General features: G+C 61.7%; 10 protein-coding genes across 10 annotated transcripts; all 10 read right to left on the reverse strand.

Annotated features, from left to right (window-relative positions):
• Positions 1 to 226: 226 nt before the first annotated feature.
• On the reverse strand, positions 227 to 1,927 carry LMXM_26_0400 (conserved hypothetical protein; the record flags this gene model as incomplete). Its single annotated transcript, XM_003876295.1, has 1 exon — positions 227 to 1,927. The coding sequence occupies one exon, from the start codon at positions 1,925 to 1,927 to the stop codon at positions 227 to 229; it is 1,701 nt and encodes a 566-aa protein (XP_003876344.1).
• Positions 1,928 to 2,791: 864 nt separating this feature from the next.
• Positions 2,792 to 3,094, reverse strand: LMXM_26_0410 (conserved hypothetical protein; the record flags this gene model as incomplete). The annotated part of the gene is made up of 1 exon (XM_003876296.1): positions 2,792 to 3,094. One exon carries the CDS (start codon positions 3,092 to 3,094, stop codon positions 2,792 to 2,794), a length of 303 nt encoding a protein of 100 aa, XP_003876345.1.
• A 1,617-nt stretch (positions 3,095 to 4,711) lies between these two features.
• On the reverse strand, positions 4,712 to 6,802 carry LMXM_26_0420 (pseudouridylate synthase-like protein; the record flags this gene model as incomplete). Its single annotated transcript, XM_003876297.1, has 1 exon — positions 4,712 to 6,802. One exon carries the CDS (start codon positions 6,800 to 6,802, stop codon positions 4,712 to 4,714), a length of 2,091 nt encoding a protein of 696 aa, XP_003876346.1.
• A 1,222-nt stretch (positions 6,803 to 8,024) lies between these two features.
• Positions 8,025 to 8,951, reverse strand: LMXM_26_0430 (nucleotide binding protein-like protein; the record flags this gene model as incomplete). The annotated part of the gene is made up of 1 exon (XM_003876298.1): positions 8,025 to 8,951. The coding sequence occupies one exon, from the start codon at positions 8,949 to 8,951 to the stop codon at positions 8,025 to 8,027; it is 927 nt and encodes a 308-aa protein (XP_003876347.1).
• A 1,264-nt stretch (positions 8,952 to 10,215) lies between these two features.
• LMXM_26_0440 (conserved hypothetical protein) lies at positions 10,216 to 11,214 on the reverse strand (the record flags this gene model as incomplete). The annotated part of the gene is made up of 1 exon (XM_003876299.1): positions 10,216 to 11,214. One exon carries the CDS (start codon positions 11,212 to 11,214, stop codon positions 10,216 to 10,218), a length of 999 nt encoding a protein of 332 aa, XP_003876348.1.
• A 931-nt stretch (positions 11,215 to 12,145) lies between these two features.
• Positions 12,146 to 13,501, reverse strand: LMXM_26_0450 (conserved hypothetical protein; the record flags this gene model as incomplete). Its single annotated transcript, XM_003876300.1, has 1 exon — positions 12,146 to 13,501. The coding sequence occupies one exon, from the start codon at positions 13,499 to 13,501 to the stop codon at positions 12,146 to 12,148; it is 1,356 nt and encodes a 451-aa protein (XP_003876349.1).
• Positions 13,502 to 14,964: 1,463 nt separating this feature from the next.
• On the reverse strand, positions 14,965 to 15,285 carry LMXM_26_0460 (putative ATPase subunit 9; the record flags this gene model as incomplete). The annotated part of the gene is made up of 1 exon (XM_003876301.1): positions 14,965 to 15,285. One exon carries the CDS (start codon positions 15,283 to 15,285, stop codon positions 14,965 to 14,967), a length of 321 nt encoding a protein of 106 aa, XP_003876350.1.
• A 1,090-nt stretch (positions 15,286 to 16,375) lies between these two features.
• On the reverse strand, positions 16,376 to 19,468 carry LMXM_26_0470 (conserved hypothetical protein; the record flags this gene model as incomplete). Its single annotated transcript, XM_003876302.1, has 1 exon — positions 16,376 to 19,468. The coding sequence occupies one exon, from the start codon at positions 19,466 to 19,468 to the stop codon at positions 16,376 to 16,378; it is 3,093 nt and encodes a 1,030-aa protein (XP_003876351.1).
• Positions 19,469 to 20,834: 1,366 nt separating this feature from the next.
• Positions 20,835 to 21,815, reverse strand: LMXM_26_0480 (conserved hypothetical protein; the record flags this gene model as incomplete). Its single annotated transcript, XM_003876303.1, has 1 exon — positions 20,835 to 21,815. One exon carries the CDS (start codon positions 21,813 to 21,815, stop codon positions 20,835 to 20,837), a length of 981 nt encoding a protein of 326 aa, XP_003876352.1.
• Positions 21,816 to 23,155: 1,340 nt separating this feature from the next.
• Positions 23,156 to 24,595, reverse strand: LMXM_26_0490 (DNA polymerase sigma-like protein; the record flags this gene model as incomplete). The annotated part of the gene is made up of 1 exon (XM_003876304.1): positions 23,156 to 24,595. One exon carries the CDS (start codon positions 24,593 to 24,595, stop codon positions 23,156 to 23,158), a length of 1,440 nt encoding a protein of 479 aa, XP_003876353.1.
• Positions 24,596 to 25,021: the final 426 nt, after the last annotated feature.

Consider the following 25,021-nt stretch of genomic DNA (forward strand, 5'->3'; position numbering starts at 1 on the left):
ATCCCAACTCATGCCGATCTGAGCTCGCTTGCACATCTGCCACGACAGAAACGGGAGCTGCCAAGGTCAAGAGCGTGAAACGAAAAGCTGAGGACGGATGATGCGTGCGCACATGTGGTATGCTGTAGCCCCGAACCAGGACAGAGAAGGACGCAGACACACACGCACACCGACAGCGAGGGCGGGTTCAAAAGAAAGAGCGGCTGCCACTCCCACGCGGAAGTCTTTACGCACCGTCGCACAGAGAAGGATACGGGCACTCGGCTTTCGTGTGCCGCTGCGTCCTCCCGCGCCGCCACGTGAGGCTCATCCTATCCCCTCGGCTGAAGGTCGGCAGCAGCTCGGACAGCGTGTCAGTCCTCTTCTCAGCGATACAGTGTGTCCAGCCGTAGCGGGCCTCCCCAGTTATGACGGCGAGGGAGCGTGGGGCAAGGTAGACGCCGACAGGCGCAGCCACCTCTGCTGGCGCATCCCACCGCGAAAACTCCATTACAGTGTACGAGCCAAGCGACACGATGAAAACTGCGTCGTCGAACGCGCTGTGCGCATCCACATGGGCGGCAATGCCGCACGCCCCTAACTCACTGTAGTCGTAGTAGTTCACCGTCAGCTGGTCGCACTCGTGGTTGCCAGGGCGGAAGGGATAATCCCCGTCGATGCGCGCGCCGCCGGCAGCCATGTCATTCTGCAGTCGTGCGCGCATCCACACGTAGAAAGACGGACGCGCGTTCGCCACGTCCCCCTCAGCCGTCAGCGCATTCACTCCGTAGAGGAAGCGGCGGTTGAAGTGTGCCACGCGGCGGCGCGAGAGATATTCCACCTGCAGCTGTGGACGTCCGTTGTGAAGCTCTTGCCATATGGTCCTCTCCTCATCGGCCGTCACAAAGTCCTCCACAAGGAAGAGCCCAGGTACATCCGGCACAGCGTGTGAGGTGCACGTTCGTGCTAGCGGCGATGCCCCGTTTGAGAGCGACTGGGTTGGACGCGTGCTGGCGGAGCAGTCTTGTGCGCCCCGCTCCTCCCCCTCGGCGGCGGCGGCACACGACAGACTAGTCGAGGATAGAAGCAGCCGCTCAATCCCCACGACCGGGCGCTGCAACAAGTGGGCAACGCGCGAGCGCACGGCAGCAACGTCACACGGCACCAAGTAGAGGAAGCCGCAGCCCTTCTTTGCCGAGGAAGAGGATGCAGAAGTCGATCCCTCCTTCCACAGCGAGGCGGTCGGCGGCACTTGCAGCACCACCACCTTCACAGGTGCGTTGTCGACTGCCGCGCCGTCAACAGGGGGAGAGGACGCGGGCGAGGTGTGCACCAGCGCCCCCGTTTGGGGGACCTCATCGTTGTGGAGGTCCGCCCCAGCAGGGCAGGAAGGCGCTCCTTCGGCAGAGGCGGCAAAGTGCGCCAGCTCCGCCACAGCAACATGCATCACAGAGACACTATAGGACAAGGTACTTACCCCCGTACCAGCCTCTTTCACTGGATCGCGGGGCAGCTGCAGAGGGACGCTGCACACCACAAAAGGAAGCGTGGAGCTGTACTGCAGCACGTGATGCGACGGCGACGGCGACGGCGTGGCAGACGCAGGAGTGGGCGAGGCGCAGGTGCATTTTTGCGGGGTAGCGGCCGTAGTGCAGCGCAGCAGTCCGCGTGCCTCCAGAGTGTGGCGAAGACAATAAGGAGTGCAGCCGGCATGGGTGCCGCCGTTCAACGCTACAAAGCCGGTGGCTTGCTCCTGAGGCGGGAGGAGGCGCGCCGCGAGAGCGCCGAAGGCGACTCCATCGTGTGCCTCGGTCCCTGTTTCTGGTGCGACGATCCTGAAGAAGCGTGCCAGCCACTTCTTGCACGAGATGTGCGTCTTCTTCAGCTGCTGCGGAGGCAGCCTTAGCATAGGGAGAAGGTGGTCGAGTGAACCGCCCGCGGTGGGCATGGCGGTGGGGACAATGAAACGAAAAGAGGCCGCAGAAAATAAGGCTGGAGGAGCTTCGAATTTGCGGTGCAGTGCGCGTGCGCGAGTCGCGGTGGAAGTGCCGGACCCACCCGTGGTTGACGACCCCCTACCTGCTCAACGACAGACAGAGACACCGACACAGAGAGCGGGAGACACACAAGCAAGCCGTAAGTGTTAGGGAGAGGAGAAGTATGCGGACGAATAAAAGAGCGAAGCACATGAAGTCGGTTGAAGCGCGTGTATGTCCGTTACTCAGCACGGGGACGTCATCACCACCGGCGCATGTTGCGCTGCACACCTTCTGGATGCACACCAGATAGAACAGCGGCGGTAGGGGAGCGAGTGTTCGACGGTTGCAAGCTTCTCATGGACTCCCCATATCTTCCCCTGCCCCCGCAGTCCCTCTCGCTGACGTGTGCACCCTTGTGAGTGCAATGGGCGAAAGGCCACACGTAGGGAGAGCACGCGGCAGACACACCGGCACTGCCGTCGCGTTGCAAGACAGTAACGCCCTCACCGGGCTTGGTTCGTGTTCTCCACTCTGACATCATCCGTTGTGTGGCAGGAGCGCACACAGGAGTGAGAGGGCAGAGCAGCCGGCACCTGGAGCTCGGGCTAACGGCGCGCATACCGCAAAAGGCCGTCACGGGTGGTTGCGGAGGGAGACGGCGTTGCGAGCGAGAGAGAAAGCAACGCGCATGCAAGAGGCTTGGTCGACGGGCTGACAACAGGAGGTAAAGTCGCACATGCAGCACAAGCACTTGCCGCACCCCGGCGTCGTCAATCGTCGTGGCTCGCGCACTCTCCCCCACTCACCGAGCCAACCCGTTGTGGTGTCCCAGGCTAGCGCCGCTGCTGCTGCTGCTTCTGGCAGCCGGGACAAACACACAGCTCGCAGTACCCGCAGTACCAGGAGCGCAGCTGCAGCACTGCATCCACCTGCCGCCCAATCGGAGCCTCGCAGAAGTGGCATAGTGCCATACCCTCGGCCATGACAGAGGGGATGCGCTTCGCGATTTCGTAGGTGTTGGCGGCAAACCGGCCCTGTCGCTTGCAGTAGGGGCACCTCATGGGAACACTGGCCGCCTGCTTCGCCTCCTTGTAGTAGTCCCGCAAGACTTGGTGCTTACTAAGGTTGTCCATCATCCTCGATACACTGTTGGAGGTGCTTGTCTGTGAGAGGGGCGCTGCGCGGGGGGAGGGGGAGGAGAGTGCTCTGTGAAGGAGGAGTACGTGGTGCGGTGGAGGAGACGAAGGGCACACCCTCGTCGTGATGATCGCTTTCCCTCGTCAAGCCACTTCTGCGCCCCTTCCCTCTGTTGGGTTTTGTCGCTACCACCCTCTTGTCTTTGCGCAGTGTTCCGTAAGGGCGATGTCGACGACTCCCCGACGCGCTGCGTACAAAGGTTAGACCCCGGCGAAGGAGAGTCAGGGAGGCAGAGAGATGCAGCGATGGAAGGAGTGCAGGTGAACCCAGTCTGGCTGAAGGCGGGGGGAGGGGGAGGGGGGAAAGGGCCTGGTTGCGCCACAAAGAATCCTCTTTAGCAAATCCTTTCGTACATGTTACTCAAACACGAACAAGTCTACCCGTATCGACGCATAAAACACCCACAGCCCACGTGCCTCTGCGGCACGTGGGCCTAACTCTGGTCCACTAGGACGAGTCATCCGCTGTTCCATCGGACCATGTGCCTAACAGGCTCCCCCTTGCCCTTGCTCGTCCCCTCCTCTGGTATGTGCTGCGCCATCAGCGCCGGACAGAGGCTCGGGTGGGCTGCATGTCTTGATCCAAGCGGGCCACATCCACAGGTCCTGCTCGAGGGCACAAGCGGTGACGCTTGTGCGGCGGGTAGCAGGGGGTGGTCAAGGTGACATGCCAGATGAGCTCAGGGGTGAAAGTTGCCAGATTCCGGCCAGGGTCCTCCGTGGCCCTGCACACTTGCCTGTTTGCCATGCTTCGTCATCCCAGTCGCCTCAAGGCGCGGCATTCCATAATCTGCTCCCCGCAGGCTCGTCACATTCGGGTCTGGAGGACTCGGCGGTGCAACTCAGGATGCCCTCGCCACGCTTTCGGCATCTGCGCTGTGGGGCCCGCTTCAGGGCGGCGGCGAGCCCCAGCGGAAGGGGCCCGCCGATGAGCATGTGCCGGCGCACAACGAACTTACAGCACGTCGCTCCGACGGAGCACAGGGGGCAGCGGCAGACACACGGCGGGGGAAACCCATGCAGCGCGAAACGAGGTATACCTCGAGAGACCCACGAGTCTCGCGTAGAAGCATATCGGGTACAACGCCCCGCCGGACGTCCTCACAGCAAAACACAGACGGGGCGTGAGGGGGGGGGGGGCACAGTTCTAGCGGCACAGTAGGTAGCACATCACCTGCACCCCATGTGGTCGCTGCCAGTCGGCCGCCGTTGCAGGAATACAAAGTGCGGACACGTGCCTGTGCGCGACCAGGCACGCATGATCCCCTGTCACCTCGTAAGCTCAGCACTCATGTTCTTCTCGTGTGGGACGGCTTCTTTCGTCTACCCAAGGGCCAGCCAATCACCTCACTGCCATCCAAGAGCCACGGCACTGAGACTGAGCGTGCGAGCCTCTTCTGCCGCTGTTTATGACGGTTGCTTCGTTAAAACACAGAAACACCCGAGCTGCCCTTCCCTGCTTCGATGCGCACGGCTGGCAGAGCAGCGCAGAGACCCAAATGCCAAAACCAAGTGGAGGGGGAGGGAGTAGGGAGAGTGTCGCACTCTTCGCGCTGATCAGACACGGCGGTGTCGCCGCGGCCGAGCAGTACTGTCATCGCCGTCCTCGAAGTCATCCTCGGTCCCGACCTCTTCGCCATCCATCAAGGACTTCCCCGTGGCGTCGTCGTACTCCCAGGGGCGAGTCCGCTTCCACCAGCTCGCAAAGTAGGCTTGGCGTTGCACCGATGCCTCCTCGGGGGTGTCTGCCACGTACAACCAGCCATCCTCGCCACCCTCCGGTACGCCAACCTTACCACTTCCTTTACTGTGCATCCTCCCTGCGCCATCCGTAGGCGTAGCCGCCTGCTCTACGGCAGCCTCGTTTGCCTTCGCATCGTCTCCATCCACCTCTCCCGCCGTGCTTGCCTCGGCTCCCGGTGATGCCGCCGCGGCCATGGAGGAGGCGGTTGACCGCTCTTTCTTATTCTTGGCCTCACGCAGAGCTTTGCAGGCCGGGTCCAGCCGGATAGGCCGCACGTTCCAGTTGTGGACCCGCAGTAGCCGCAAGAACACCGTCATTTCACTGCTGGCTGGCCACGGAATGCGAGTAGGAAGCACAGGTTTGTACTCCTTCATTTCGGCGAGATGCGCGTCCTCGACGGCAGTGTGCGGCCGACTCGCCACCAGTGCACGATCGCGCGCCGCGAGGATGTCGTCCAGGGGCGGCATCGCGTTCAGATCCACGTCCACGATGTCGGCCGCAATCTTGTGGAACGCAAACAACTCCGCCGCCTCACTAACCGCGCCGCCCCACGCGTCCTGCACCGTTCTGAGGCGCCCAGCCTGGTGTGCATTGCCGGCACCGCCAATGGAACGGTCGTACCCGTGATAGGTGGACTGAGCAAGGTACAGGTACGGCCCCGGCGCCAGCGGGGTCGTGACGCGACGCTCAGGCGAGAACGCCTCTTCGAGGATGGGCTCGCGAGCGCCGCGGCACACCGCCAGCACCGACCCGATGATCTTGCGTATCATGTTGAGCAGAAAGGAGCAGCCCTCGATTTGGAAAAAGAGGAACGGCAGCGCTGTCGTGTTCGGTGACAGGCATGTGGCGGGGGTGGTGCTGGTGCCGGTAGGAGCCGTCGTTGTAGGGGCTGCGGAGCAGCCGCCGTTTGTGTCCTCTGGCGAGGTGGGCATTCGTGGCGGGTACCTGAGAAGATTCATGTCGTACTCCGTCCTGCTCTCGCCGTGCACCAGAACTGGCGCCTCGTCAGCAGCTCCGCCTTTGGTCGAGCAGGGGAAGAAGAATAAGCGCGGGCACACTTCGCTGCGGTAGATGGCGCGCAGTGCCTCGTCGGTCGTTGGCTGAATAACCTTCGCGCTCACACCGGAACGGTTTGAGTCGATGTCAACGGAGAAATTGTGATACCGGCGCGAGCCTGTGAAGTGCGAGCGCAGCATCTGGTTGCACCGATCCGTGTTCGCTTTCAGGTCGCGCAGCCACGACGACGGCGGCGTCTGCGCACCAGCCGGAGGCGCGACTGCATTCATCTTCTCTAGGTCGACGTACGGGATACCGTATTGGGTTCGTAGCGCCGCGGCCGCCTCCTTCTCCAGCGCTTGCACGTCAGCGACGCAGCCGGGGTAGTACTTGTCGACCGCGGCCCATGTGTCACACGGCGGCAAGAGGGCGTAGAGTGGCAGCATATAGCGGTACACGCGGCGGTTGCAGCAGTGGCGCGGGATGAAGCTGCCGGAGAGCTGCATGACGTTCGCGACACGAACCGTGGCCGGGAGCTGCCTGTTAAGCTTCTCACAGATGCCCTCCGTCTGCCCCACCTCCTCAAAGATCTCCTTGGGAACGAAGAGAGAGACCATGTTTCGAATAGCGTGAACGCCACGATCAGTGCGACAGGAGCGGGCAAAGTGGTGATGCTCGCCGGCAGGCCTTCCGCGGACCACGTCGGCGATGATGCCGGCATCCTTCAGTGCTTGGATTAGTACGCCCTCAACCGTGTGACACGTCGGTGCGTGGGCCTGGATCTGCAGCCCACGAAATCCGCTGCCGCTGTACAGGACACACAGGCCAATGTGAACGTGATTCTTTGGCGCCTTTCCGACCATCATGCGACGCGGGTCGGGTCGTCGCCGAGCCGCCTTGTCCCTCATTCCTTGTCAGGCAGTCCCCCGTGGGTGTTGGTCGTGCTGGCGCTCTCTTCCCCCCCCCCTGTGTGTTATTCGGCCCCTCTCGGTGCGGCGGCGGCGCGACACCACTCACCACCTTGCAGAGGTGCACGTACAAGCCGCCCGTAGCGCTGTCTCGACTTTGTATTTTTGGAGCGTGAAGGGGGAAGAGGATGAAGGCGGCCGTATGAGCAGCAGCGCACGTGATGAAGTGGGGAGAAACAGAGGAGGGCAAGAGGAGGGCAACATGACGCGAGAGAGTGCGGTGGTGACCGCATGGCGCACGGTGTTCGAAGATGCAACACGACACCCACGACCCGCGGCAAGCGCGTGCATGAGCCGCTACCATGCCGCGAGGCCTTCACCGTCACATCCCCCTTGTCTGTGAGTCCGCCTCGGCAGATGAGGGTGTTCACTGAGTGGACCGGGAGGGAGGGAGGAAACGGTAGATGGTGAGCACGTGAAGGCGCCAATAGACTGCCGTGTCCAGTTGCCTTTCGAGCCGTTTCTTTTCAGTTTTTTGTGCAGCCATCGCTGCCCCTCACGCACTCCCACCGCGTTTGGCGGCCGCTGGAGTTCACCGAAAGAAAATCCCGCAGGCACGCGACACGAGCCCAGCGCAGTCCCTTCACACGCAGAGACGGGCCTGCTCACGTTTGGCGCACACACGTGAAATGCGTGCGCGTGTGTGTACGTGTGTACGTGAATATGGATAGGACGACGCCGGAGGCACGCGGATGTGATGAGAAAGGCGAGGCACGAACAAGACACAGAAAAGAGCCCACGGCAGAGAAACAGCCATCGATTATGGTGGCAGCGATGGTGGCACGTGTATATTACACACACATACATATATAATCGAAGCCATGTCTGGGGCATCCGCGTGTTGGTCTGCGAGGTGTCAGTGCCCGTGTGTGGCCTTCTCTTTCTCGCTTCTCCTCCGTCGGGGGAAGCAACGGCAAAGGACAATCACCAGCCCGTGAAGACACGCATAAAGCGGCCACGTCCGGCGTTGGTGAGCGACCGGGATGAGGAGACGGCGAGGATGGAGGGTGCCCTTCACGGCCGCCAAGGTCAAAACACACGAGAGAGAACGGCACACCCTCGCACGCGCGAGCGGAAAGCGTTAAGCGGAGTACGTACGTCTAGCCTCACGCTTCCGCTTCGTATTCGATTCCCGTCTTCGACAGCCTGTTCCTCCAAACACTCACGCTTTGGCACGCTCGACCTGCTGGACAATTGCGTCAATGACCGCCTTCACCGCCTCCACGGTCTTCGACGGAGACTCCGTCACGAAGACACGACCCATGTCCTCAGCCAGAGACAAGTTCGGGTCAATGGGAATCGCACCGAGGAACGCCACCTCGTACATCTCCGCCAGTTTTCTTCCGCCGCCCTTTGAGAAGATGTCGGTGCAGTGCGCGCAGTGCGGGCAGACAAAGCCGGACATGTTCTCGACGATGCCGAGGCACCGCAGCTGCAGCTTGTGGCAGAAAGACAGCTCCTTCTTGACATCGTCGGTGGAAACGTCCTGTGGGGTGGTCACGACGACGGCCCCGGCAGGGCGGAAGCTGCGCAGCACCTCGCACAGCGTCAGGTGCTCGTCACTCGTCCCGGGCGGGGTGTCGATGATGAGGTAGTCCAGCGGGCCCCAGTTCACGTTCGTCACAAACTGCTTGATCATGGCATCCTTCTTCGGCCCGCGCCACACCACCGCGTCCTTATCGCTCGGAAGCAAGTACGCAATGGACATGACCTTCAAGTCCCCCGATGGCGCCACCGCGCCGGGAGAGGAGCCGGGGCTGCCGGAGGTGGCTGCCTTCGGCTGCGACGACACCGGCATCCAGCCCTTCTCCCCTTTGTACACGTCGCACCCCTCGAGGCCGCAGATCTTGGGCACACTTGGGCCGCATATGTCCACGTCCAGCAGTCCCACCTGCTTGTGGTGCACATGCGCCAACGCGAGGGCGAGCTGGCACGCCACAGTCGACTTCCCAACGCCGCCCTTTCCGCTAAGAACGAGAATGATGTTCTTCACCTGGAGTAGCCCAGCGGAAGCCGCCGCAGCAGCAGCATCCGTACCTCCAGCACCGAAAGGGGGCGAAACGCCCTCTGCTACGGATGTGGATGACATGTGTGTAGTACGTTTATATCTACCTCTCTCTCCCGGCTCCAGGTATGGGATCGCAATGGCGGTGGTCGCCGAAGGGGGAAAAACGATTGACCGCGAAAGGAAGATGAGGAGGACAGACAAGGGAGAGTGCGGGGGTGAGTGGAGGAGGCAGTGTGGTTCCCTGAAAGAGCCGTGCACCTTTCAACGTGGCGGCTCCACCACGAACACATCAACAAACATGTACGCATGCACCAGCATGGTTCACCTACCCGTGCTGCACTGCCGCTATGTCAAGGTGGTCGGGGTCAAGCTAGCACCATTTGGTGCCGATCAGCCCACCGCAACGCCACTGCATACAGCGCACGCTAGGTCCATGGTCACGCTCGACATCACCACAACGCAGCCACAGCAGAAAAGCTAAAGGCGGCTACGTATCTTTCTTAGATCGCCGACACGTTTCGTAGTGAGCTGCTGCACGCGTTATCGTCTCGGCCGCAAGTCTCTCCGCCACAGCACCAGCCCAGACCTGTCCGCCGATACAACAAGCCCGAAACCAGCACCCGAGGGCAGGCTGCCGTCTTTTGGCTTCCCCACAAGGAGCGTGGAGCACTGGGCCCTGCGATACCGCGGTGAGGTGGACGGCGTTATCATAGACTACGTAAGGAGAATGAATGGTAGACAATGCGGGGGTGATTATAGTGGCGGTGATAATCTGTACATGCGTCCATCTGTGTGAGAAGGGGTAACGCACGAACAACGACAGCGGTGATACGGGACAACATCGAAAGAGGTGGGATGGAAGCGATGAAGAGCAGGGAAAGCGGCTGGCCATTACGTAGGTCTAGATCTCCTCCCCCCTCCCTCACCATCACCGCCAACCCGCGTCTCAGCCGGAGCACCGGCAACGGGAGCGCACCGTGTACCTCGGCTTGCGCTGCGCCCCCCTCCCACCCACCACTTTGCAACTTTTCTGTTGTTCTCTCGTTCTTATTCCGTAATGCGGCCGTTCCGCCAACGGAGCTTATCTTTACTTTCCTGTGCGAGCGGACGCCCCTGCGCAGGACGGCCCTCACACCAGAGTTGGGGAGCTGACATCAGCGTAGCAAGCGGGGAAGGGGTGGAGAGTACGGAGGGTAAGAGCGGCATGACCGCGTCGCTAGCCGGTCACCCTCCCTCCTTGCCACTCCGGTCAGTGGTCATGCGGCCCTGCGGCTACGATCGCACGCACAGCGAATGACACAAACAGATGCATCCGCTGTCGTCACTACATCGCTGCGGGGCTCACCTACTGCGCAGCTGTCACAGCCGCAGTCGCCGCCTCCTCCTCCTCGGCCAGACGCTGCATGGCACTCCAAATCTCCTGCACCTGCCGCCACGCCTCAGTCGGGTGTGTGACATCGACGACGTAATGCCTCACTACCGTGCCCACCGGAGCGCCTTCCCCCGTGGCAGCAGGAGCAGCCATCGCATGCAGGCGCTCCTCATCGTGGCTCATCTTGTCGCGCACCCTCTGTTTCAGGTCGCGCAGGCTGTGATACCCACACACGTACATGGCGGTCGCCACTGTCGCACCAAAGCCCAAGAGCGCAAACGCGGTGCCCCAAAAGAGGGCGTGGTAGGCCAGAAGGACATGCTCCCGGGGCGACGGGCGCTGCTGCGACGCTGCTGTCGGTGTTGCCTCCGTCGCCGCAGCAATTTCGTCCTTGGGAGACCCAAAAAACAAGGCCTCCAGCGGGTCCATCGTCTTCTGTAACAGTGACGATGGTGCCGAGGAGGCCGTGGTGGCAGCCGCACACTCGCCGCTCGTCTCGCTCCGTCCCGCGACGCCGTTTGCCCTCAGCGCCGATTCCCGTGGGATGTACGTCCGTTCCAGCTCCTGCGCATCAGGCAGCTGCGCACGCAGCTCCTCCAATGTAGGAATCATCTGCGCAACCTCTCTCGCACTCGGCATGTTCTGCTCATTCACCTGGGCGGGGCTCAGCGGGAAGCGTGTGCTGCTCCGGAACCCCCTCACCGTTTGCGCAGGAGGGTCATGAGAAGGCGGCAAATCAGCTGCCTCTGCCGCGGTACCCTCGCACCTGGCAGACGTCGCTGCGGCGGCATCCTCCGCTGTGGCCACGCCCACGGAAGACAATGAAAACAGCGAGGAGGGAGGATTCGCCACAAAGGTGCGCTGCGACTCCACCATGGCCACACTTACGCGGCGTACATGCACCGCCCGCGTGTGTGACGCACGGCGCACCCCCGCTACGGTGTGCATTGGGAATCGCACCAGCGCGTGCATGTCGATTGGTGACTCGATGGGCGGGTCTGTATCCGTCTACGTAAAGAGGATCGGGATGAGGGCAGCACCGTGAGAGGGATGAGGAAAACGGCGCATGAGGAATACAGAGACCATCAGAGAGAGAGAGATGGGGAGTGAGGTCGGCGGACACGGTGGCACTACTGCAAAGGTGAGGTCGTTCAACACCGCCTCGGTGAAGGAAATAGGACGGACAGATAGCAACAACGGCAGAGATGCCGTTTCGTCGCGGTCGATGGGTGAGCGTCCGTGCTGATGGGAAGTGGGTCGAATGAAGAATCGATGGTGGGACGAAAACGTGTCTCTCATCCCACCATCATCCCGGCAGACGCACGCGCACGCGCCGAAGAAAGGAGGCCACATCGACTCCCTCAACATACGTTCACTTTCGCTTCTTCACGTGTCACGTGCCACAGACAATAGACACATACACGCACGTGCATGGAGACACGCGCTCCGTCACGCATCCCTACATTGCCTCGACCTCGTGCGATGCTCAACAAGACATCCAGCCGAGAAGGAAAGCGCACGCCTACACTGGCAGTTGCGAAACTGCATTAGACGCGCAGACCCGTGTATACGCGAGCGATGGAAAGAATAGTAGAAGACAGCAGTGAGGATGGGGGGCGGTGGGGAAACGAACAGACGCAGGTATACACAATGTGAGAGAAGCACACACATACACGCACACATAATGGTATTGAGCAGGAGCGCCCACCGCGGGGAAGATGAACCTGCAGAACAATCCAAAGATCCCGCGCCGCCTGTTCGGGGGGTACATGAAGACACGCACCAATATGCCTCGGAGGCAGCCTCGATGTCTTCACGCACCGCGTACTTAGCATGTCGACACCCACGCTGTCAAGGAAGAAGGCCCTGCTGTCCACGGTCATCGAGAGTCCGTGCCATCTGCCTATCTGCGAAGCAAACACCTCGCGTAAGCCCTACTGCCCACTGGTGAGAGGTGCAGACAGTCATCGAACAGGCGCGACACCGTCTTGGCGTCAAAGGTGCCGTTGATCGCAGCCGCCCCCTGCGCGGAGAGCACTTCGTAGTAGCAGTTGTAGGTGGCCGAGAAAGAACTGAACTGGGGGTGCTTCTCAAAGGACCTACTGGAGATACTACGGTCACTGGCAACGAGATCCGATGCGATGCGGCCGTATATCTGACAGGCCCGTTCGCACGGCTGCAGGAGCGCGGACGGAGCGGTGGCGTTGGCAGGGGTGCAGAACGCGGCAGCCAAAGAAGAAGTGTTACTGAGTGCCGGGACCCCTTCCGCCGTTGCATTGGTTGCCGCAATCATGGAGGGCTCCTCACCCGGGCCTCCCAGCATCTCCGCTGTGAAAGTCCACGCGGGCAGCCGGGACTCGTATTGGAGGTAGTACACCCCGTGCACATTCCTCAGAAACTTCCGACACGTCATCACGTAGCGCGTGACGGCGCCCCGCACGTAGTCGTGTCCGAGAGAGAGCTGCGCTCCAGCATTCCGGGGTGTCTGCCACACGCTGCGCACGCTCGCCAGCGGATGGGCAATGGTGCACACCACGACTATCAGCGCATCGCACTGCTTCGACGAAGGCGGCGCTGCCCTGGCGGCGCGCTCATTACTCAACACAGCCACCTTGGCGTACAGGTTGGGAAAGTAGCGCGGCAGCTGTGAAGCATCATCCACCTTGCTTACCGGCAATGCCGCATCGACCGCCTCCTCCCAGGTGGTGTAGTTGAAGCCGCCTAGCCCATCCACCGCGGGAAGCGGCACAACATCGTTCACCACCACGTAGCGCGTCTGATTTCGAGGGACATCGAAGATCGCCCGCAATGATGCTTTCTCCCTGAACAGCTCCGTGAGGCTTGTCCGCGCATCGTCTCCTGTGTTGTCTGGTACGAGGTGGGGTGCAGCAAAGGTTAGCCGCACCGCACGCTGAAACTCGCCAGCGTCAATCTGCCTACGCAGCTCGTCTGCCATGTACTTGCTAATACTCTCGCCTCTCCTCGACACCACAGATGGGCCCACCTCTACCAGCGCTATCAACACAACCGCGTTGCCCTTGCCTGCACACGAGCTCGCCAGTGAAACGCTTGTCGGTGTAATAACAGATGATCGGCACCATTCACTTGAGCACCTGTAGGCAAGTCTGCCGATGCACATGGATCGCCACCCGTTGTTCTGGCACTGGAGCCGATCTGCACAGAGGCACAGGACGAAGACGGCCAACATCAGCAGCAGCACCATACGATTCGTGAGGTAAGGTGCTTCGTTGACCATCATGACGGCTACTCGACCGGGTTCGAATTCAAATCGCCCTGCAGCCTCGACAGCCTCCTTGGATTCCACGCACAGGCGCACACAGGCACCAAGGAAGCGTGGGTGTTACACTTGTGTAGAAAAGAGCGACTGTGAACGTGTTTCGCCACCCCATGTGTGTGTGTGTGTTGGAGGAGGGAGGGGGGGCACCCGTGTCGGACTCGCGATGCCAGTGAAGCAGACAAAGTGCAACCCGTGTGCGTGTTTGTTGGCGAGACACCAGCCGGTTACCGAAAGAGAGGGCGAGAGGGAGAGGTGGTGAGACACAGAGTTACGTCTCGGCTGCAGGAGGAGAGGTAGGCGATGAGGGGTGGGAAGGAGAGGGGGTGCGCCACCGCCATGAAGGTCTTCGCGGAAGAAAGCGCGAAGGTGAATGGGGTCGAAGAAGGAGCAAGGTAACCCAAGACGGAGAACCAAGCCACGCCGGCAACAAGAAGCAGAAGTCCTCTCGACGGTATTCATCCGCTGCTGGGCCGCGCACATGCCGTCTGCAGGTTCATCTACGCATCCGCAAGAATGGGACCCGCTTCTGCGGGGGGAGGGTGGAGGGTGGGGGGACGAGCGGCGCCTCTTCCTTCCGCCTCTTTCGCGAGGCACTTGTCGATTTGGATGCTTCTTGAGTCCCGTTGTGCTTCCCGAGCGCGGCGGAAGGGCGGCGAGTGCCCCCCCCCCACGAGGTGGCACCCGTCGCCTCGTCTCCGAGAATCGCGTTTTGCTTTTTCATGCGTTCCTTTACTCACACTTCGACCACATCCACATCCACACACACGGCTGTATGTGGGGTGTGTGCCCCACCGCACCGTTTCTCGTGAGGAAGGGCGGTGAAAGGAATCACAGTCGGTCAGGCAGCGAGGGCGGCACACACACACAGAGAAAGGGGGAGAGAAAACAACGCCAAGGACGCTCCACTAAGGTCACTACAGCACCGCGCACACGTCATAGCGCATCGCGCTTCCGCGCGTTTTGGCGCTCTCATTATTTCCTTTTACTTTTCCATTTTTCGTTAAGGGTCACTTCGGATCGGCTGGTGACGGCCTCCTGACATTGATGTCGCAGCCGCGGCTGCCGCGATCCGTCCCCCTCCTCCGCCACTTCTTCGGCATAAAGAGTCGTCCGGTGGGGAGGGTTGGGGCGCGAAGAACGCGTCTGGTCGGGGGCGTTGTGCGCACCGCGCCGTCCTCAGCCTTTTGCGCTGCCCTGGTTTCCTTTGTTTTCTTTTACTTCGTATGTGTGGCACACTTCGCCACCGCTTCGCTTCTAGAAGGAGCCCGGCGCCCAGCACAACGCACGTGAGTGCGAGGACCCCGTCACTCCGCCATGTACCCCTCCGACGACACTGCTCGGCCCCTCTAAGGGGTTGCGGTGGAGATGAGGGGGACGGCAAACAGAGGCGCCATAGTGTCATCGTAGCATGCACGTCAACAACTCTACGAGAAGAGCATGAGGAAGGCGAGCATCAGCGCGAACAGGCCAATGGCCTCCGTCAGGGCGAAGCCGAGAATGGCGTAGTTGAAGAGCATCTTGGTCAGGTTGGGCTGGCGAGCGCAGCCCATCAGCAAGCAGCCAAAGATGGTACCGATGCCCAAGCCGACACCACCGAGGGCGATGGCGGCGAGACCGGTGCCGATGTAGTGCATGCCATGGACAGAGAGGGTGACAGTGGAGGCCTGGCGAGGGGCAACCACGAGCGCGCTAGAGGCGGCCGCCGCGCGACGGGCGACTGGCTGAGCAATGGCACGGCGCATCATTTTTCGGACTGAGTCAAGTGAAGCTGTTGTGCGAGAGGCAACGAGACGAAGCGTGTGGGGAGAGCGAAGGAAAACACGCGTGCTGCGGGCGGCTGGGACGAGAAAGCGAACGAGGAGGAGGGACTGACAGACGTTTCAAGAGGAATGGCCCCGTGGAGAAGGCGCAGTTCACAGCGTTCCCGTTGGGGTGGTGGGTAGCACAAGTGGTGGCACAGCGCACATCGTGAAGAGGGAGTGGGTCGGCAGAGGGAAGACAGGGGGAGAGCAGGTACGTGTACGAGAGGGCATGCGAGCGAGAGAGAAGCACGAAGGCGTCGTGCATGAGCATCGGGTGCGAAAAGTAATAGAGCAGCCACGCGACCGCAGCAAGGGAACAGGAAGGGCATAGGAAAGCCAAAGAGCACATGGAAAGCAGCCGCTGCGTCGGTGTGCAGCAGTCGTGGCAGTGCTGTAGTAAAAGGAATCAGCACGTGAGGGTGCTGAGGGGCATGTTGGGTATCACATTCCCCAGCCCACCCTGCCCCTTCTCGCTGCCAGCAGCCAACCATGGAGTACCCAGTCACAAACAGCCTGCAGCATCGACCCCGCTCCTACGTGTAGTGTGCGAATTTATGCGTGCGCGTCTGCCCCCCCCCCGCCCCCGCTCGCGGCTTCACGCGCATTATTCGGCTTGTCCTAAGACACCGAAGGAGATGGTGACGGCCGTCACACAACATCAAAACGAAAAGGTGAGCGGTGGCGATGGCGGCACCGAGCGAGAACGACGTCAGTCCCCCTCAGCGACAGCGCCATCGCCACCTTCCCTTCCTAGGGGGACAACGAGTACCACAATGACTTGCATTCCACTGAGTGCCCCACCGCATATCCCTCCCCCCTCCCCACCTCTCTTACACACACACACCATGTGCACCATCCGCCAACGCGGCATATGTTACGAAGAGCGTCCAAGGAGGCGCGTGCGACCGCACGCCAGGAGAGGGGCGGGGCGAAGACGGAGAGCAGTGCACGGAGGCGCTAAACGCTGAGAAAGAAAGAAAGAGGAGGGATCGTGTGAGCGCCCGAGTGCTGTCAACGTACCCACGATAACAGCTCAAGAGAGAAGGGCGGCGAAAGAACCCATGACGCGTGCGAAGTGGGGGGACCCCTGTAGAATATCCTCGTCGCCCAACAGCTCGAGAAGCATCTCCGGTGCAGCGCGATCCTCCGCATCCTCGTCATCAGCGCCCGTCACGGGCGCTGTAGCACCGCTCGTTGCCGCGACGCCCTCCATGGCCCGTTGCACCATCGCCAGATCATCACCTGCGAGTGGGACCGTGGAAGTCCGGCACAGCACCTCCAGCAGACGCGCCAGCGCACGACTTACCAAGGTGCTCGGTGACACGTCCAGCAGCAGCACCACCTGCTCCAGGAGCTGCGAGTAGGAACCACTCGTGGCACACGACTGCACTGCCGCGTGCACATGAGCCGCAAGCTTCTGCTGCTCCTCGCCGCTGGTGGCAGACGCGAAACTCAGGGCAAGGACCATGGCCAGCGGAAGTGTATGTGGCTCCGACTGCACGTCGCTGGATAGAACCAGCGCCTGCACCGCGTGCTGGCAAAGCAGCGCACTAAGCGGGCCTGCGCTCGTGCGCCCCACGGCGAAGGTGGCCGCCGCGACGGCATTACAGAGCTCCGCAGAGAGGCTCTCGCGCAGCATCGTCATCCATGCCTCCAGATGCGCTGGTGACACTACCTCCTCCGCCCCGTCTTCCCGCAAGAGAAGCAGCGTGTAAATCACGCGGAAGACGAGCGGTAGCATGCTAAAGTCCCTCGACGTATGCTGCAGCGCCATCTCTAGTGCTTCTGCCGCACCGGGGAAGAAAAAGGTACGGGAACATTGAGCCATTACGAGGAACAGTTCCCATGCGTTGTCCTCTACCCACGCCGCCGCGGCGCTCGTCGGCGACGTGCACGGCACAATGACGCAAGGCAGCAGCGACCAGATCACAGCGTCCGAGTCGCCATGGCGGAGGCTGCTGCCGAGGCACTCCAGCAGCATGTTCAGCGAGCTCAGCACGTCTGCGCCGCCTTCGTCATCGTCGATCTCATCCGCGTCCACACCGAGCCCCGCGGCATCCTTTCCGCCCGCATTGGCAGCCTGCGTCTCGTAGGACTTGATGATGGCGAGGGCAGGTGGAAGGAAGAGCTGCACGAGAACATCGCCCTGCGTCTGAAGAGCACCCTTCTCCATCAGCACATGCACCAGCCCCGCCAGGCCCTTGATGGTGGTCGGGCTCTGCACGCGAGAGAGCAGCTCCTGAACCGTGCGCAGCACCGTGTTCACCATGGTGGGTGGCACGTCGGACAGTGTAAAGTGGTTGTCTGAGACGAAGTTCTCCGTCGACTTGAGCGCAACCAGCACCAAGACAATGTTCTGAGTGGCGACGGCGTTCTGCAGTACTGTCTCTAGGGCGGAGAGAACTGCACGCCGGTCCTCTGTGCTGGTCACCGACTCACACCACATGCCCACCAGCCATACCACGCGGCGGGCAACGAACGGGGACGTCTGCGCCAGGGTGGCGGGGTCCAGCAACGGCAGCAGCTTTCCGCGGAGAAAGCCGAGGTAGGAGGAGGTGTCCTCGGAGGCCATGGTGTAATAGCCGATGCCGATCGCGTGCAGGGCCGCGGTGACAGGGCCCACATCTCCCACCTGGAGCAGTTGGTTGACAACAGCCCAGACCGCCGTGAGACTCGCGCCGGCGCACGCTGTCGAACCGGTGAGAGCCAGAAAGAGCTGCTCTGCGCAACTCATCGTGGAGGTCTCGTCGTCCATGTCCACATCTAGCCCCGCCGCCACCTGCTCCGGGTGGCTCGACCACTCCGATAGTGCCTCCGGCGTTGTTGTATCCGCCAGGTACGCACTGACAATGTGCTGCAAGAGAGGGGCGAAGTATATAGAGGTGGTGTAGCACTGAAGGCAATGCGCGATGAATGCATCACCGTCCTCGGCGCTCAACAAGGATGTGAAGAAGCGCAGCGCCCGACACACCGCCTTTTCCGAGACCACATCGCCAACAGGGCTGCTGACGACGGCTGACAGCAGTCGGAAGATGGAGTGCTCAGGCGTGTCAGGCGCAGACGGCGGTGTCGACGCGGATGGCGCTGCCGCCGCCGCCTCATCAGCGACCACAAAGAACGGAATGCCAAGCTCATGGAGGCGACTCGGAAAGTGCACGACGATTGCCTCGTGCGTCTTGAGCGCGTACTCCAGCAGCCGCTGCCGCCTTTCGGCGTTCGGCGAGTCCGGCGCGTCCTGTCCCAGTCCCGCCGCAAGCCGCCACGTCGCTGCTAAGAAGAAATGGCAAAACGCCGGATCGAAAACACCGCGGCCAAATGTGCGCAGACTGCACTTGAAGAGGTACAGGCACAGGTCGTATGCCTCGAGCATGCGCGTCGCACTCGGGAGAAGTGAGAAGATGCCCGAAAGTGGCGCCACACAGGGGCGACACACGCCTTCAAAGACGTTGCCAATGCGGCAGCCTTGCATTTCTTTGAGGAACACGTGCAGGTAGAGGAGCAGGTATGTGACGCGCGCGTGCGACTGCGCCGCGGTGGCCTTCTCCAGCTCCGACACGTAGGACGTGACCACATGCTGTATGGCGGGCGGCAGAGCACCGAGTTGGGCCCTGCGGGAGCTGCGCTTCGCCATCAGAGCAACTATGCGACCTAACTTTCGCGCCAGCAGAATAGGCGCGTTCGCCTCAGCGAGGAGGAGGCGGACGTACGATTCCAGAAACCGCTCCTGCGTTTCCTTTGCCACCGCATTGTGCCACGACTCGTCGAGAAACGCGACAACAAGCGTGCAGAGGAAGAAGCGCAGCTCCGACCGGAGCTGCTGAGACGCGATGCCATCATAGGTGTGCTGGAGAAACACCTCTGGCTCCCGCTCCTGCAACTCGCGCAGCTGCGCCGCAGCCTGCTTGCGCGCTGCGTTGTCCACCGAGCTCCGCAGCACTTCAAAAAGCACGTCCATCGTCGAAAGCGTCGCTCCAGACGTGTTCGCGCGCCTCTCTTCGTGGAAGAAAGCAGGGGGGCGCACAAGCACACGCGGAGGCAAGACATGGACAAACAAGAGAAAGCCCTGATGAGGTGGATGCAGGCGGTGAGGGTGAATCGTGAGGGAGGTGCGACCCGGCGCTCGCATACGACGGAGGCTGCGAAAAGGCGCCACGGCCGAGCGAAGCGTTGAACGCAACTGGAGAAAGGAGAAGAATAGATGGAGTTCCAGAAAGGCGGAAGCATAGTAGAATGGGCGCCGCCGGAAGCTACAAAGGCAGTGAGCGAAGAACGACACAATCCTGTCGCCTGTGGCAGGGCAACGGTGCAGCGGGAGGGAGAGAGGGGCAAAACCCTGGGCATCTTCGTCACGCTTCCCTAGCACGTCCGCCTCGAGCGAGCCTGCGCCCGCGACAACTGCTTCCCCTCTCTCTTGCTGATGCCGTTAGCTTTCTTCGCGCGAGGAGGGGAGAGAGGGGAGCGTCCGCTGTGTGTCTCTGCACGCTTCACCGCACTCCCGCGACAGTGACCATTCCCTTCGTTTGTTGCCTTAGGTAGGAGGTGAGGGAAAGCAGTCCGGCAATGTCATGAATCCGCGTGGCGCACCCCAAACACACACTGATACACACACACAGTCACATGAGAGGGCCAGCGCGCCGCAGGCATCCGAGCGGGCGGTCGAATTAACAGCAGAACCCATGAACAACGTTCGTCGCGTGTGTCTCTGCAAACATACGTGCGCGTCAGCTCGCGAATGGGGGGGGGGGGCGGAGCCGTACGTCTGCAGCTCAACGCCCTGAAGAGCGTTTGTCTCCCCACCGTGTCCACTCGGCACCATACAACGCGACTCGAACGCCTCCCCCCACACCACACGCCGCCACTCCAGCCCTGCACCCTCACAGAGCCGTCCCCGTGTGTGGCTGTGGCTCCATGCAGCCGTCGACACACGCGCGGTACAGCAGTGCGCCGACTCGATCACCGTAGCACCGCCTCGGCCTCATACTCTGCCCACCCACACCTCGGCCCCGCAGGCCGCCTCACAGCCGCTCGCATCACGCCCGGTCGCCACCTCGTGCACACCCTCTCGCGGCGGCTCAGCAGCCCCACACCAGTGTAGGCCGTGTGACGGTCGGGGGGTGAGGTACCCACGCGCCGCGCTCACACTTTGCCTATTCATATGGATGCCACAGACGCCTGGCCACGGTCGCGGGTCGCGCCGACGCGGCGCCGCCAAGAGCCTCACCGCCGACGTCAGCAGCCATACATCGCTCTGGCATCCCCGCGTAAGTGGGTGTCTGACCCTGGCACCACCAGCAGGGAGGGGGAGGGGCTCGGCACTGGCAGGGAGAGGGGCAGGGGGTCGCGGGCTGATTGGCTTCACCCGCACAGAGAGCGGGAGTACCGCACACCGCAAGCCGGCATTAGCGTCGATCATCGTCTCCCTCTCCATCACTTCCCCCCCCAGCTGCCTCACGTTTCACCACGCAGTAGGGGAGGGTAGCATTTCGCCCAACTCAGAAGAAGTTACCGATCGCGTTGTCCACCTCTTGCGTGAGGCGCAGCATCATCTCCTGGTTTTGCACGTCCAGCGGTACGTAGCCGACAAGCCCGTAGCCCTCCACCACGTCCATCAATAGCCGGGTGTAACGGTACACGCGGCCGCCGTGCTTCTCCAGATCAATTGTTTCCAGGTGCGCATCCTCAGCGCGCTCCTCTGGCGTCAACTGAGGCACCGGCTGTGCAGCAGTCACGAAGTGCTGTGCCATGCGATGCTCATGCCGACGACGCTGCAGTTGCCGCCGCCACAACCGATCCATGTTCTCGGAGAGCATGGCGGATGCGTTGAGGTAGGTCGCGCCATCGTCGCCGGTGTCCTCCAGTACCTCGGCCGGCAACGTGTCCCATTTAGTCAACACGTTTACGTGTGGCAGCTCATGATCGATCATCGTCGTTAGTGACAGCACGCACGAGGAAACGTACGTCGGCAAGTCGCGCGTCGCAATGCCAGCGTCGACAAGGTGCACCGTACACAAGCTACACTGCAGTCTCTTCGCCAGAGCACGCGTGAGGGTCGGCATGACTTGCGCGTCGACGTAGAACTCTACCTGCCCAGGGCAGTCGATGAGAAGGTACGGCGCTCGTAGCGTCTTGCCACCGGCGGTGATCATCTCCGTCGCCAGAACCTCCTGCACTCGACGCTCCACCGCCTCCTCCACCTTGGCGAGGACCCAGTCCACGTTCGCCTGCATCACTGCAGCGCAGAACAAGTATGTGCCGTTGGGGCCCAGCCCCTCCTCCCGCATAACGGTGGCGTGGTCGACAAGTTCGCGGATGTCGACATCGCACGGGTAAGGGAAGATGTCCTCGTTAGCGGGGTCGAGGTTCAACATGACAACTGGTCGAGTGGGGTCGTACACGCTCAGGAACTGCCGCTTGCCCTCGCAGTACGTCGTCTTGCCGCTCCCTGGCGGACCGCATACGAGCTCGCCAAACATGAATGCGTTCTTTGGCCTTATGGTCTTGGTGTGTCGTGATAGAAGCGTATCCGCGTCCGTGTGAGAGCGGGCAGGAGCACACCCCCCACAGCGTTACGAACGTGTTCCGTTGCGCCCAGGCAGGCGAGTCGAGCAAGCCCGTCTGCCAAGGGACAGACAGGCCGCGCATATGTATACACAGCGATCCGTCAGCGTGCCTCATGCGCCCGCGAGTGTGCCACGATGGTCATCGCGGACACGAGCAACAAAAAACGGGCGCGAGGCGGAGGACACAGGGACAAGGGTGCGTGTGTGCAGAGATCGCACGAAGGGGAAGGAGGCGAGAGAAGGTGAAGGCGGGGGAAGGCTGTTGGCGATAGAAGCGAGCTCACGGGTGCGGATAAGTGCCCTCTGTGAGGCATGGGCGAGTGTGGATGTCCGCGCCCGTTTGTACGCGTATGCTGGTCACGGCATCCATCGACTTTGCCAAGGCGCAGGAGAGGGGAAAGGGGGGCAGTGGCGACGACCGGGACGTGCGTAGCTGCGGCCCACGGCCTCACCACTCGCTGGCCCACCCCTCCGTCGTCCCCTGTATCGCTGCCCCGATACCTTTTGCTTCCACTTAACATCCACTTATCTGCTCGCATTGCACGAACCCGTCTTCCGCTGCTGCACCCCCCACCACCACCACTACCACCAACGCCCCACCCACCCACCCACCTCTCCTCCTCTCACACAGCAAACCAACGCTCTCTAGGTCTCCCGATGAGCACACATCGGTTCACCAGAAACACGCGCTGTGCAGCGAGGCATGGGACAGAGCAGAGGAGCACAAGGCGAGGAGAAAATGAAAGGTGCGAAGGGGGTGGAGGCAACGACAAAGTTCGAGTCACGCACCCGCGTAGCATCGTGTTACACGCAAACAGATGCAGCCAGTTGCGTGTGCATAGGGGACGAAGACGTGCGTGTGCGTACCGGAGGTAGCTGCTGCACATCATTGATAAACACTCTCGCGCATACCCCGTGCCTCTACTTGGCTGTGATGTCACGCTTCCTCCCTCCTCCAACCGACCCACCCTCTGCTTCACGACGGGGCCAGCCTCATGTCCTTCAGCACCGCCAACATCAGAGAACGGAGACGCGGCGCTGCGGGACACCCTAAGATAAGGGAGGAGGAGGGACGGCAGGCAAAACTCGGGGGGGGGGGGGGGGGGGCGTTTGATGGCACTCACACACAGACACACAAGCTTGCCGACAGCGTCATCGGTCGCCGTGGCCTTCGCCACCTGCGTCGAGTTGTGGGTGTCTGCAGGCGCTCTTACTCGTCGTGGAGCTCTTCCAGTCTTCCTCAGGGTGAATCCTCACAGGACACCCCCAACGTACATGTTAGTTTCTGCGTCCCACACATTTTGCACGAGATGCAGCTCCCTCGCCGCCCGCCGCGACACGTCCCGCCACTTCCGCACACCCGACGCGGCCTTGGCAAAGTAGTGAAGCAGTTGGGACTCCATTGTCGCTGGGGAGGCGTTGGCGTCGAGCAGGCCCACGAATGTGGCCGAGGCTCGCTGGAAGAGCGGCACGACGCGCGTGGCAAAGAGGGTAGCCGCCTTTGCGCAGTTCGTCTCGGGGCGGATGGGGTTCACAATGTAGAGGACATCGGCCGGTGGCTTGTTGAAGGTCTTCTGCTGAACAAAGTCGATGCCGAGGCGGCGAAAGTCAAACTCGGTCCCGTAGTACTTGAGGAAGCCGGCAAGAAGGGCGCCAATGCTCCGCTGCAGCTCCGCCGAGAAGCGTGTGCGCACGCACTGCTGCAGGTACCAGAGAACGAGCAGTGAGATCGGGAAGGAGCCGAGGCCGCCCATGCTCGGTTCGTCGAGCCCGCAGTTGTTCACCAGTGCCTTGACGAGCACGATCAATGGTCGCGCCATCTCGTTGCCTGGCTCGCAGAACAGCTCGCACAGGTAGTTGGAGGACACGCAGCCGCTCTGTTCAAACGACAGATCCACCTTTACATCATCGTGGCGGTGGCGGCACTTCACTATTGGCACCTTCGCGTGGGCAATCGAGGTTACGTGGGCGAATTTCTGACTCTTCCGCATGCGCTCCGCCACGACTCGAACAGCCGTCGAGAGGGATATCTTGAGACTCTTCTGAGACACTGAGCCTGTAGCCGCGGAGGCGATTGTAAGCATCGCGCAGGACAAGTTCTCCGACATGGCACTAGCAATCTGCTGATCGCCGCTGCGCATGAGGACGCAGTCCACGTCACTTGCCGGTATCACAAGCCCAGTGCAGAGGCTGCCGTAGATCTGGATATCCATGCCGGTTCGCTGCATCGTCGCGCGGATGTCATCAATGACGCGCAGCATTCGCTCGCGATCCTCGGACGTAGGGGATAGACAGTAGAGGAGCTCGATCAGCTTCGCGTCGAAGGCAAGGATGCATCTGGCGAGAGAGGAGGGAGGCAGCAGCGACTGGACAACGTCAGTTGAGACCTCCAGCGAGGGTGAAAAGACGGGCGAAGGACCCGAGGCTGCGGCCACGAGCACCGAGCCGGTCGCTGTGCGAGGGCGGCGCGCGCCGGAGCCAGCGCCACGGTGGTCATCCTCGCCATCAGCGCTCGAGTCACAGCTGCGTCGGCGACGACTGCCGTGGTGACGGTCGGCTTGTGGCCGCGGTGCGCCATGGGTGAGGCTCGAGTAAACGTCACTCTGCCCGTTGTGCAGCGACCGTGGGTACCGCTCATCCGTCGCCTTTCCGCCCTCTCGACCCGCCGGGTGAGAGAAGAACTTGTTCACCATGTTGGCAGCCCCCTTGCCCATGTTGCCACGGCGACGAGTTTGATCTAGCTGCCCATGCGGAGTTGCCAAGTGTGACCCTCTCGCTGGTGTATGGGGCCTTTTTTGAGCAGCCGTTATGCGGCTGGGGTAGTTGCAAGGGAGGTAATGTGACGGCGCGTTGTTGCCGTTCAGCGAGCTGGCTGACGGAGCCGGCAAGTCAGACGACGACTGTGTCGGGTGCCCCTTGGAGGCCGGATGTGCATAAGATGTGCCTCTTGTCCGCGGCTGGGCAAGGCTGCTGCTCAGCTGATGCGTGATGGTGCGCTCTATGGCTCGATCGAGAGATGCAATGTCTTCTGGATTCATCCATGTACGAGAGAGAAGACGCGAGTCGTTAGACGGCGAGGCCTGTGTGTGTGTGTGTGTGTGTGTGTGTGTGTGTGAAGG

This window comes from Leishmania mexicana, chromosome 26 (assembly GCF_000234665.1).
Source record: "Leishmania mexicana MHOM/GT/2001/U1103 complete genome, chromosome 26".
Classification (NCBI taxonomy): domain Eukaryota; phylum Euglenozoa; class Kinetoplastea; order Trypanosomatida; family Trypanosomatidae; genus Leishmania; species Leishmania mexicana.